The sequence below is a fragment of the Orbicella faveolata genome, unplaced genomic scaffold, assembly GCF_042242905.1.
Source record: "Orbicella faveolata isolate gen_17 unplaced genomic scaffold, um_ofav_v1 contig_14, whole genome shotgun sequence".
Taxonomy (NCBI): domain Eukaryota; kingdom Metazoa; phylum Cnidaria; class Anthozoa; order Scleractinia; family Merulinidae; genus Orbicella; species Orbicella faveolata.
The window spans coordinates 11,658,772-11,672,392 of NW_028301541.1; the positions used below are offsets into that span (position 1 = coordinate 11,658,772).

At 37.1% G+C, this 13,621-nt stretch overlaps 1 protein-coding gene across 1 annotated transcript; it reads right to left on the reverse strand.

Annotated features, from left to right (window-relative positions):
• Positions 1 to 1,611: 1,611 nt before the first annotated feature.
• LOC110046685 (PDZ domain-containing protein GIPC3-like) lies at positions 1,612 to 12,872 on the reverse strand. Its single transcript, XM_020752373.2, has 5 exons — positions 12,417 to 12,872; positions 10,045 to 10,411; positions 6,324 to 6,460; positions 5,952 to 6,033; positions 1,612 to 4,281 (listed from the first exon to the last, which is right to left on the reverse strand). The coding sequence occupies exons 1-5, from the start codon at positions 12,780 to 12,782 to the stop codon at positions 4,130 to 4,132; spliced, it is 1,104 nt and encodes a 367-aa protein (XP_020608032.1). The 5' UTR covers positions 12,783 to 12,872; the 3' UTR covers positions 1,612 to 4,129.
• Positions 12,873 to 13,621: the final 749 nt, after the last annotated feature.

A 13,621-nucleotide genomic window follows, 5' to 3' on the forward strand; every position in this document is an offset into this window, starting at 1 on the left:
AGAGAAAACAAAAGCGGTGAAAATCATTGGTATACAAGAGAAATTTATACTTCAGTCATTTTTAATCCTGGGTTAGCATTAACTAGCTTCCGAACAACCCAGCCCAGCATGACCAGGTTGTTTGAAAGAAGGTTAACGCTAACCCAGGATTAAAAGTTAACTGAAGTACAAGTTTTTCTTCTATGCAAATGTTTTGCACTGTTTTTGTTTTGCGTATTTTGAGAGTATTCAAACTCAAAACAGAAGGCTGAACAATATACAGAAAACCTCACCGCAAAGTTACAAAACTGAAATCCAAATTCTGGGTTATCCTGGGTTAGCTTGATTGGGCTTTGAACAACCCAGCCCAGATTACAAGTCACCCTGACCTGAGCCAGCAATCCAATCGAAAACCAGCACTTGGTCAGCGGTCAATTTTAACAAAATACGTGACCTAGATGAGCTCTAAACTTGAGCCTGTGATATGGTCATGTGATACTGGTCAGTGGATACCTTGTTTTGACATGTGTCAATTGAGTATAACATGGATGTCCGTTATCAAAGAATGCTCTAAACCAAGGCTGCATGTCCATGTCGACCTATTAGCTGGAGTATGGCGGATATCTTGCGCAACTCCGTCGCCATCACGCATACGCACCCACGAGCAATACTGCTAGCCACGATAACCACAAGAAAATCAATTCATGGGTTTCCTCTTTTTTTTCCTATATAGGTATGGTGCTCTGCTTGTTGGCCCTTTGGGCCGCCGGAGCTCAACTATGACAAACCTTCGGGCAAACTAACTTTTGGTCTGGGAGAATTGCCTTTTTTTTTGGGCGAAATGACCGCAATTCTAACCCATTGTGCCCTGAATAAGCAGGAATATGCAGCTGAATAAGTCAGAGACGGTCTGTAGCCGCATGTGAAGTGGTTCTTTGTCTAATTTTGTATCTTAATATAAAGATACAATAAAATGATTTTGACTGAATGTTTTTTTCGTGACAAATTTTTACTATGGTATTAATTTAACTCAAAACTTGAACATCATCATTAGCAACGAAAGCACAGACAGGGACACTAATACATACAAAAAGAAAGAGACAGAAAATTAACATGATGTAATTGCTGATTAAGAACAGGCCTTTCTCATTATTTTGTAACTTGCTGGCGGCAGAGTCCAAAATGTCTGCAGAACATTTGTCGGTATACCTCTGAAGCCTGCAGGTGTCGCAAATGCTTGTGGACGGGTGTGGAAAAAACCGAGCAGTCTCCCCAATGGCAGGGGGACTCCCATATATAAAGGATCTGAGTGCTTCAAAGAACCCCTAAGAGGTAACAAGCTCCTGTTTTGCAGGCTTGGCTTAAAATTTTTTCACCCCCCCAAGAGGTATCAATTCTAAAACAACACATTAACACTCTACCAATACCATAAAAGGTACTGCAAAAGCTCCTGCTGTGGACCTTTTGAGGCTGAATGCCCCAAGAGGTACCAAAACCGCTTTTTATATGAGCAACCAGTCCTGAGTCCCAACATACCCACTTTGATAGTTAGCACCCTTACAAATAACGCAAGGCGTTTTTAACAGTTTTTCATGTCCATATTTCTTTCATGTTATAGCAATAACTCAGCTATTATATAAAAAGTTCCAGTTTTATTTGGCTTAGCTCATTTCCGTTGGTACGGTGTCAATGATTATTTGTTATAGTTAACCTGTTATTTGCTGGCAAATGGCTATCATTCAGACTACTGAAAGATTTTACGCAAGTTTCCTATAATTATTTTACTTTCTTGTATACCCTCTATACCCCAAGAATGGACTTTTCATCCCCAGGCTAGACATTCTTATTTTTCTGCCAACTTCCTATAGTACACAGTGTCATATGATCAAATGATTGTCAACCACATACAATGTTACAGTGATTTGTTCATCTATTAACTGATTGTGCTTTCCTCATCCAAAACATTGGGAATAAATACGAACCTGTGAAGAACATGTACAAAAGATTTACTGCAAATAGAGGTTCCTTACTCAATAGGAAATAATCAAATAAAAGCTAGATCTACTAGGCCTACTCTACTATGTAAAGCAGCAAGCAGAGCTTCTTTTTATGATAATCAATATCATGCAGCCAGAAAATGGTCATACACTGACTCAGACTGGCATAACTGTTTTTCAAAATATAAACATCACATTATATAGTTGCACGTAGCCTGCAGAGCAGGCAAGATTTTTTCGAGTGAGCGCTCACATTGTGAAAAGTTTAGCTGCCATCTTGAATTTTTCATGCAGTGGAAGACTGGAGAGAGAAAGAAAGTTTTACCAAGGGGGTGAATGATAGGCAAGAGGAAAGATAGGGGAGGGGGTGGAGCGAAGAAAATCTCTTCATTTTTCTCTTCCCCCATCCCCCACCGTCTAACATGGTGGTCGCAAGGTTGTAATGCTAACTCGTCCCAATAAGACGCCTGCACTGCAGGCTAAGTTGCACATAGAACTAACCAGCTAGTCTACTGAATGACAATCTAAAATAATACTAACATGCTAACACTTGTCTAGACTAACTTTCATACCTAACTTGTATATGAACTTAAACCTATTCATTTATTGATACCTTATAATGCATAGCAGCACTAAAATTGAAGTAAAGCCAGCAACACAGTGATGACCACCATTTACTACCCTATAATTTCCACCTCTCGCAGGCTATTAAAACTCAGTCTTCTTTTACAGAACGTTTGGCATCATTGCATGCTACAGAAAGTGTGTTACCTAAGGTTAGAGCATGCTCAGTTAAACCTTTTCCTTCACAAGTGAGGAAAATAAAATGTATTTTGAAACTGAGAACAGCTAAAAAAAATTTTAACTGCTGAACGTAACTATCTTTTGCATGGCACAAGATCACACCAAAGGGCATCATAACACTACCACAGAAAATTACTGTTCACAGCAATTTTCAATTAAATGCTCACCAAAAGATATAGTGACTCTTGTTGACAACACATTACTCACTCTGAAGGTGAAAGGGTCAAATGAGTTAATGAAGACATAATAAATGAAAGAATGTTAATTAATTAATTAATTAATTAATTGATTAATGTAACATAATTTGGTAGACAATATAATATACAATGTAATTTGGTAGACTTACTGGTATGTTGTTTACCAATCTAGAACACACACGTAATTTTCAGGGAGTTCTATCTGGGGTCTAATAGACTTAATCATATCTATGAAATACTCAATTCTGATTGTTTCTTGGCATGCCTATCTGCATGGGTTTTAATAAAATTGTTCAAAGCAGCTTCTGATAGTGTAGTAGGCAGCTATCACTACATGATTTGATTAACACGTACCAAGATGGCGGTCATTAACAATAAAAATCTTTCAATTGATACTGTTGCAAAACCAATCCTTGTTGAAAACCTACTACTTCTCCCCTGTTCATTATTATTTCACTTACTTGATAATCAACAGCTACTAAAAAAGACAACCACTTTGATGTTTTAGTTATTCTAGGATGAACAGTGAAGAATTTAATGGAATTTACAACTTTCAGTTGTTGTTGTTGTTGCTGTTGTTTTTTTTTTATAAATTTTGCAACTGAAATTTAACAGAAAGTGGTAAGGGACCTTATAGGCAGAGATAGACTAACAGTAACAGTGTTTTATTGAAACCCCTGCTATTTGTCACATAGTCAGCAAACCATCTGTCCAATTACAGGTGACCAATGACACCTTTTTGTAATTTGATACTTGTAATTGGACAACTACACCATTTGTGTGTCAATTATGTGAACTTAAATGGTTTCCTCCTTGATGTTTCCCTAATGATTGTAAAACTCAAGGAAAATACTACTGACTTTTTCATGAGTTCTAAGACTTCTTAATCTGAAAATTTGTTAATGGTATGTAGATCATTTAATAATTAGACCTTGTGCAGTATTGTAACTTGCCTCATGCTGTGTGCTTGTCTGACTTTGAAATTAATTGCTCCATTACTTCCTAAATTGTACTCCACTTGATTTGATTACTATTACTAATCTGTATCTACACATAGTGTACATACTTTACATGTATATCGTTTGCTCTATTTTCCAGTTTTGTACCACAAGGTTACTTTCTCTATTAAATTTGAATGTAATGTGATAATTATTATAATCGTCCACTTCTTCCATCTGACACTGCTCCCCAAATGTCAAATACAAAGTCATCAGGGAACTGGAAGTCAGAAAATTCTTCATCCACAGCAACAGCAAAATCACTTGGATTAGAAAGTGACTTACCCTTCATCACCAGTGTCTCAGCTAAGAAACAAAAACGGATTATCTTGAGCATGATTATAAATAAAATACTGAATTTATCTCTGTTCATTCACACAACAAACTGTTTTGCTTCAATTTTCCTTTGCAAAGAAAGAGAAAAAGGGAATTCACCAGGCAATGATCTTATAAACACAGATAGAGACATTGCTTGGTTGATCACAACCTCTTATGAGTAGCCACAGAAATGAAAAAACAATCACAGAATGGAAGAAACGGTGACAGCACATTTTAAGCATCACAGCAACACTAGAAATATGATCAATCAATCAATCAAAAAGAATTTTAAAAGCATCAAAGTTTACCTAGCTGAGGGGAAACACCCCTCTACTAATATTGGGGACATTTAATATAGAAGCCTACTATTAACACAAACTGTATACAATGCTGATGTTATATCCCCAGCAGGGGACTCCCATATGAAAAGGTCAGGGATGCTCATCAGAAAATTTAAAGTAAACCCTAAAAGGAGACCAATCTGGGCGTGGCTTGAACTTTATTTGACTCCTAAAAGAAGTCACTTAAGGTCATTCCCCAGTATTGCATTGTGCATCCCTACTGCGCATAATTTCACGCATGATTAGCGCGTGTGCATAAAAAAATGGCGGGTTTTTCTTTACGGCTGGACCTCGCCACAGAGGTAAATCGTCATTTTCTCGCAAATGAGTATGGTTACCTACCATTTTTTTTCCTGTTGTTTTGAATTCAGTAATAAATTTCTCTGTGTAAAATAAATATGGACCAATTCTCAGGGTAGAACAAAAAACAATTGTCAGAAACATGAATTTAGCAAGCAATCATGACTACAATGATGGTGCTATTATAAGGATTTATTGGGTATATACAAGGTGCTGCTGCTCCTAAACCAACATGGGGACCCCTCATTTTTATTTCAAAATTTAAGTTCCTATAATATAAACAATCAATAGGCAAAGTTTCACAAAATCTCGGTGCAGGTTCTATTTCAGTGGAGTGACCTCAAAAAGGACTAGGCTTGATTACCAGCCGCTGTTCAGGAAAGGAGCCCATGCCAGTAGACCGAAATTGAGAGACTGGTGGAAATCTAGCCTATAACCAGAGATAAAAGTGTTTTTTAGCTATTATTTCTTCGAGTTGACCCTAGAAGATACTTTGAGGGCTAAAAACAGTGGTCTTTTGTCATGAACACCCTAAGTGAGACCAGAATTATTGATTTATACCCCTAAGCAAGACGACAAGCATCCCTGACCTTTTAATATGGGAGTCCCCCATCCCCCCCCCCCCCCGATATATCTTTTTTGGAACTATACGATCAGCAAATCAGCATACCATAGTTACATAATTATCTTTTCTATAATCAATGTATCATCCATAAAGTGTAAAAATATCACTACATCATTCCTGCGCTACTATTTTAATCACATGTTAATACAGACTGATTGTTAAGGTATCACTTCACAAAAGAGATAATGTAAAATCACATTACTTGGGTAAGATTTCCACATGATGACATCAGTCTTGGATATAAGTACATGTAGTAAATGTGGAGTGACTTTCAGCCTTGGTGATAAGTGAAACTGGGATCATGTCAATTTAATTTTCTTGAACTTCAGTAATTAAAATTACACTAAATAACTTTTAAAATATTTCATTATCTTTAATTTTCAACAGTATACCTAAATCTGGATCCCTTATTCCAAGGAAGCTTTCCAACAAGTCATCTATTTTCTGAGCAGCTTTGACTTCCCATGCTGGGGCCTACAGATTAAAGATGGTTGATTTTATAAAGTCAAGTTAGCCACACAGCTATCTTAGGATATTTCATTTTAACACACTCAATTGCCTGATAGCAGAATGATATTGTTTATTCTCAAAACTTTTAAAACAATATAGTCTCCTCCCATGGAAAGCATAACCCTTAACAAACAAAAAACATCATGTGATATGACCACATGATAAAATTACTGTGGAAAATTGGTAGTTTTCTTTACAGTTCTGAGCTCTGATGTGATTACAAAATTTAATGTTACCAAAATGCAGAACAATACCTCTTCAGTGTCAACAACAGGTGGACCCTTGGATCGCAGTCGAAGAGTTGCCTTTCCACTTCCCACTGCATTAGCAGCTGCTGGGGATTCAGCCACAGAACTTGCTCCACGACTTGCTGTTCTTGGGCCAATACCCTCTGCAAAATAATCACAAGAATTCTGGACATGTTTCTGTAAAGAGACAAGGAACTCCTTCAAACATATTTAAAATCTTAAGGCTGTGTCCTGGGTCTGTTTCTTTTGTATTGAAAAATGTTAACTTCACTTCACAAATTGTACACCAAGAGGCCTGAAAAAGTCTGCTGGGCCTTAAAAACTCCTTCAATTACCCGGGGTAAGAAAGACTACACCGTTTTTTACTCCTGAGCTAATTATTATTATAGCAGAGCCCCATACTCATATAGGAAAGAAAAGGGAACCCATGAGTTGATTTTCTCATGGTTATCATGGCTAGCGGTATTGCTCGTGGGTGCGTACGCACGACGACGGCAACGACGGTGACGACGGAGTCATGCAACATGGCGGCCATACTCCAAAGTAATAGGTTGACAGAGACATGCACTCTTGGTTTACCGTGCACTCCTTTGATATTGGACATCCATGTTATGATCAATTGACACCTGTCAAAGCAAGGTATCTGCTGACCAGTATCATGTGACCATATCACGGGCTCAAGATTACAGCTCATTAAGGTGAAGTACTTTTCTGAAGTTGACCGCTGACCAAGTGCTGGCTTTTTCGATTGGATTGTGGGCTCATGTCAGGTGAACTTGTTGAAAACAGGGCAGGATTGTTCGGAAGCCGGTTAAAGCTAACCCAGGATTAAAAGTTAACCGAATTATAACTTTTTTCCCCTATACAAGTGTTTTTTTAAAGCTCAAAACAGAAGGCTAAACAACATACAGAAAACCTCACTTCAAAGTTAAAAAACTCAAATCAAAATTCTACCTTTTCCTAGGTTAGCTTAATCGGTTCTGAACAACCTGGCCCAGGAGCTATGCTTTTAGGCTGGCCTAAATCTATATGTTATTAAATTCAGAGGAGGAAATACACTTGGGAGACAAAAACAAAAGCAACTTCATGACAATGCGTGACAATCACAGCTGATCATCATTCCACACATGGTAAATAGAATACGTGACCCCCTGACCTCATAGTCTGATAACGATCTAGAAATACTGTATGCACTCAAAATTTCCCAGTTGATATGTTCTACAGGTACATCTTAAACATGTGCAACATTTACTATATTGTGAGAAACATTCACCAGCATCATTCTTTGTATTGCAATAACAACTCTGCATTATTAACATTGTGACATTGGCAGTTCATTGCATTGCCAGTATTTAATACATTTCCTTTGGATTTCTGTAAATAAAAGGAAACAGAACACACGAGTAGCCATCTCACACTAAAAAGATGAAAATACTGTGTGAATGACATACGGTAAACACCCACAGAAAAGAACAAGTGGATTAAGACCATCAGGCTGGAAGTTGGCCAGTAAAGCACGATATAGACCGGTCGGTATATGAGAACCAATTCAGCCTGATAAGTAAAACAAGTTCTTAAATAAAAAGAAAGAGGATGCCAGAATAAGAATACAAAGCTCTCATATTTAAGTACTATGGTATTATATTAGTAATAACATGTATTTATGTTTATTTTACATTTATGTTTTAGTGTTAGTAATAAAACATTGTATGTTAATTAATTTTTAAACCTCTGCTATTATATGGCTTGTATTTGTAGCCGATATACCTCTAGTAATGTACATGTATAATATATAGTATTTCCGAGACAAGTATTAAGAACATTTTAATTTTCAGGCTGATTTCTCACTAAGTACCCAGTAAATAAGAATTTGATCAGCCTGAGCCCTGAAATCATAGGTTCTTATATGTGGGTGTTTCAAGGGCCACTATCCCCCCAATTTTTTTCCCTTAATAAAATCTCCTAGTTTCCCTGATTACTTCAGAGAAAGTATTATCTCAATTGATAAAATCCCTTCATTTCTACAGGGGTTTGAACTTGTAATTTCTATGTTCACGACCATGCAAAGTGGGATCTGGGTCGGGCTACTAGTGATGTCACTTTAGGAACTGGGCTAAAACACTCAAGAGACTTCTGACTGAGCTGCGAGCACTGTCAAAACATTTTTGGGTTATATGCGATTCAGATTTTATCATTTATTATTTGTTTAGAAAAGTCTCCATTTCGAGTACAAAAAACGTGATGCATTTAATTTACCGTATAATTTCCTCAACTATAGTTTCCATTATTTATTTCGGTCTGGGACTCGGAGGATCCTTTGAGCTCAGAATAGTCAGATGGCTTCCAGCTTATCCCAAATTCATGTGTTATGCAGTACCTTGACAATGTCAAAGAAATCCTTGATGGCTCCCAGGCCTTAGCTTCGCACAGATCAGGCCACTTCTTTGGTCTTTTTCTCATTTCTGGTCGAGTTTCATTGAGATAGAGGTTTTGAATGAAGAGGAATACTCTATCCTAAGCATCCTGTATTGCTACAGCCTCCAACAACACATCTTCCTTGCATTCTGCAACGATTTTGACACACACTATCGCATGTTCGCATATGTTCTTCTCAGAAACAAAATATTTTTATTCCTGAAATGATGTCAGAAGCCAACTCGTTCCATTCTCTGCTATTTTTTTGTCGTGAACATGGAAAAGGGCAATTTTATACACTTTGAAAATTCATAGAATATTAACGAAAGTAGCTAATATGATTATTTTTTCACAGTGATGATCAGGAGAAAAAGGAAATTTATATACATTACTTGATTCTGATTGGCCAAGAATAGTGCAGTTCAAGTGTAACACCAGTACAAAAAGTGTAACACCAGTGCAAATTACACATCGTAATTCTGGATTATGATTGGCTGAAAGACAATAGGAAATTTTCTCAGCCAATGATATCTGGTAAAATGATGACGAAAATTTTGTGCAGAGACTTTGAAAAAAGTTTCCTCAAATGAGGAAAAAATGGCTTAAAGAAAGATCTTCCAGCACTTCCTCCACTTCCTTCCAGCACTTCCTCCATGTTTATATTTATTAATAAGTAATCATACGGTTTTTCTCGGAATAAATTTGTACTTAGGAGTTTTTCAAAAAGCTGAAATTGCACTCGCCGAAGCGGCTCGTGCAATTTCAGCTTTTTGAAAAACTCACTCCTGCAAATTTATTCCAAATTGAACGAGAAAAACCATATGATGACATATCCAAATTTATATATATTTATAAGTCTTGCATACCTAGACATAAAAAGGAAACTAAATTCAATATATTTACACTAAAGTAAAAGAGGAACAGATTATTCATACATTTTAAATACATCAACATTTCAATAACCACCGACAATTAAACATCAAAAGTTGCATGTTCCAAGTTTTGCTGAGGAGTTGCCAGCTTATTGAGGGGAGGGGGGCTTGGATAAAAAAAACCTTGAGTAAAGTAAAAACTAACTCAGCCTAGGCCACCTAGTTAATGAATAAATAAAACAATATTGATAATGATAATGATGATGATGAGGAATTTATTCTACCAAACTATATTAATCTGGAAATACAAGTAAAATAAATTGATGTCTGCTATTGGTCATGAGTTACTCTAGAGTGGAAAATGTTCACTTGTCAAAGCCTGTATTCATCAAAAAATAAAAGTAATAAGAAGCATCCAGCTCCAATGATGTTGAACTTACCAAAGCCTCTCATTGGTTCAACTAACTGAAAAGAGATTTGCTCTCCCACTGGAAGCTCTCGTAACATCCGTGCTACATCATAGTGTCTTGTACCAATAACAGCTGTGTTGTTTATAGCTTCAATATGATCTCCAACACAAATCTGAGCCACTTCATCTGCAATGCTTCCTTCTTTGATGCGCTTGATAAATGCACTTCCTGCCCCATTATCTGTTATCGTAAGACCCAAAGCTGGACTTGTTTTAAGTACTTTCACAGTTTTCCGTTGTCCTTTTGTGTGTGCAAAAATAAAGTCATCAAGTCCAATTTGACCTCCAAGTAACCTTTCCATGTCTATTCTAAACGTATTTAGTGTGCAGAACAAGATCTATAAATAGAAGAAATAGATTTTCTTGGTTTAAATCATTGCGCATCAAAACAAGTTTCCCATTACGCCTGTTACCATAGCATTGCATAGATCCGTTAATACTCTCAGCTTACACAGCCTTTTTCTATTACGGCTGTCAAAAATTAGTACCAGCCCTGTAATAGCCACTGCTCCCAACTATCGATTTTAACTTCAAATCGACAGCATGACAGTGAAACCATGACACAATCTTCCTGTTGAGAAAATTTGTCACCACTTCAACGCCACCAACAAATATCACCATTTAATGTTAGTTTCTAACACATTTACATGTGCTCCAGAGTAGTACATGTGATCACAGTTTTAGAAACTATTCATACATGCTGTGATTGGATTAAATCTAATATGAACAATTGCAAATAGCAAAGATCAATAATAACGGTAAAACACACCATTGTGGATGAGAGGATTCTGTCACTTTCACTACCTGTTCATAAGTCTCCAGTTGATCTTAAAGCATTTCACCACTGCCCCCAACCCCCCTTCTACCTACTCGTAGTTTACCCATGATGATGACTAAAGATGATCTGCTTTAGCATTGCAGAGGAACTTAATACTCCTCAACCATGGAACCAGAAGTTTTCTTTCTTTCTTCTGCCTCTGAAGCAACAAAGCTGTCACAATCATTAGTCAGAGCAAATGGGAAGTTTCTCTCCATAGTCGTGAAGTGACTCATTTTCCCCACTTCCCAGCTTACATTTGACTGAGAAACAGAAAAGAGAAAACCTCTGGAACCAGAGTAATAATTATCAGTCCACTAGGTTTCTGTTACCACCCACCCACTTTGCAGTTATAAATCTTGCACTTTAGGCATAAGAGTCGTGTAGTCTCAGTAGGCAGGTACATATATATGTGTGGTGTACATGAAATGCAGTTGCCTAGCAACTGGCTTCTTATGCAGTCCACCATACATTTCCTACATGAATAAGTTAATAACTCATTAAGGCAAATGAAACTCAACCAGTATGAGGTCTTGGACTCTATCAAGCCTCCAATGGCTACTTTTAATAATTCGATAATTTTTTCCCTTCATTTTTTATATCCCGGTATATATATAAGCATTTTACATTTCTTTTTATGTATATTTTTTACCAGCCATGAACTGTAATGAATACATAAAATTAATATAAGTATTAACTTGCTCAGCATGGTACACATCTAATACAATGTTTGATGTGACTACAATCCTATGTAAGGTTATACCAGGAAACAATGATGTAGCCATCCTTACTACATAACATTATTATTTGTTTACATAGCAAGCACTTGGTTTTCATCAGAATTTATTTTATTAAAGAGTAGAATGAGATCCCTAAGGATTTGGCAGAAGCGAATGATTTTAACATTTTTAGAGATAAACTGAGAAGGCTCTTTAATATACATGTAAGTCTCTTAGCTTTGAATTGTATTTTTAATTTTATTCTCTGATGTTTTCACCCTTAGATTGTGAATATTAATTCTTTTTTAGGGGGGAATGTCCTCGATAGAGATAACCTCTGACGTTTCCTTTTATGTTTTCTTACATAATAAATTTTGATTTTATTGTATTGCATTGTATAATAAGAAAACCATTTAACCTAATAAATTGGACTTACTTGAAAGAGTTAATTTTAAACAAGAATCAAATCCTAATGCTAAAAGGTCTAAAAGATAGGTAACTAAAAATACAAACCGTAACTTACAAAATCTAATTCAGCTTGCAGGACATGCATGAACATGACCTTAACTTATTGCTTAAGTTCCAAATAAGATCAAGCTAATGCAACAATGATATCGAGACAGTCCGTCATCAGTTGTAACAAAGAAGCCACCTCTAAAGTTAAGGTAATTGAATCTCTCCGCAGAAAAGAAACAGCTGTCTCAAGCATCAGTTTTATCAGAATCCTACTGATATTAAGCTTATATGTATTAATACAGTAAGAGGGCTAATGTTAGATATAAGCTTAAGCTTAGTTGGTTCACTAACCTCATTAGCTTGAATTTTGAATACTTCCCCGAGTTTCTGGTAGAGTTCCTTTACATTAGTAAACCCTTCCACTTTTCCAGTAGGGCTTCCATGGGCCAACTGACAATAAAATACAAACTTAGGAGGAGGAGGAGGTGGTGCTGGTTGCTGTCTTAACTCGGGTTGTGGCTGAGGAGGGATTCTCGAAGCATTTGAATTGGAAGTCTGCTGCTGCGCCGGGATTTGAACAGGAGGCTGTGTAACTGTGTTTTTATGTGAACTGTTATCCGCTCCAACACCAGAAAATCGATTACTTGATTGTTTCTTATCTCCATCACCTTTACGAGAATCGCTGAAGTTTGCTCCTCCTTTCTTAAAAAGCGGCATTATTAAACCGAAAAAAATTTAGAGTACTATTTACTAAACGTCTGTGATCGACCACATCTCCTGTGAACGACCGCAAACTCATCCCCAGTCTTTTGTGAGATTAAGCCGGGAGAGTTGGGGAAAAGAGGAGCATAAGATCAAGAGCGACACATAAGAGCAATAGAGCAGCGCCATGGGTTAATACAAAAGGGTCTAGAAGGTTTAATAGAAACCTTCGAAGGTAAGTAAATTTAAGTTATTGACATTTTTCAGGAGCCCATCACTATAAGGGCGTGCAATTCCCATGTCTCGGCATTTTTACAGACCGGTCTATTTTTAGGATTCTTTTCCCGCGAAACAGGTCAGTTGCGATCGGTAAGTTGTTTTTCTTTTTAATCTTCCGGTGAAACGATGACGTCATTTAAGTCCGTGCTTGTGATTGGTCACTGAGGTTCCTGCAGGGGTCTGAATTCGCGGTACATTCAAACTAAAAATAGATCGATCTGAGAAAACGCCGTGACAAGAATATGTATGGGTTATTGACCAAGTGTGAGGTCAAGATGGCTAGATATTGGCCAAGTTCTTTTTTTGCGTGTTTATGGACCAAGGCGGAGTCGAGGTCCATAAACTCGCAAAAAAAAGAACGAGGCCAATATCAAGTCATCTTGACCGAACAAGCATGGTCAATAAAGGATTTATTATATGGCTTTTCGGGGAAATTTATCTTGCGGGACACGACGGGTAGTCCCGAGCGGGCAAGATAGCTCCATCTTGCCTGCTCGGGTAGCCAATCACAGCACAGGATTTGATTCATCTTGCCCGCTCACGGATAATTGCACATCCCTGGTGATGAGCTCCTG

Coding starts and splice junctions, on each gene's coding strand:
- LOC110046685 (XM_020752373.2), bottom strand. CDS start 12,782: ATGCCGCTTTTTAAGAAAGGAGGAGCAAACTTCAGCGATTCTCGTAAA. Junction 6,034..6,323: donor CTGTTGTTGACACTGAAGAG/GTATTGTTCTGC, acceptor TTTAATCTGTAG/GCCCCAGCATGGGAAGTCAA. Junction 4,282..5,951: donor AATAAGGGATCCAGATTTAG/GTATACTGTTGA, acceptor TTTGTTTCTTAG/CTGAGACACTGGTGATGAAG.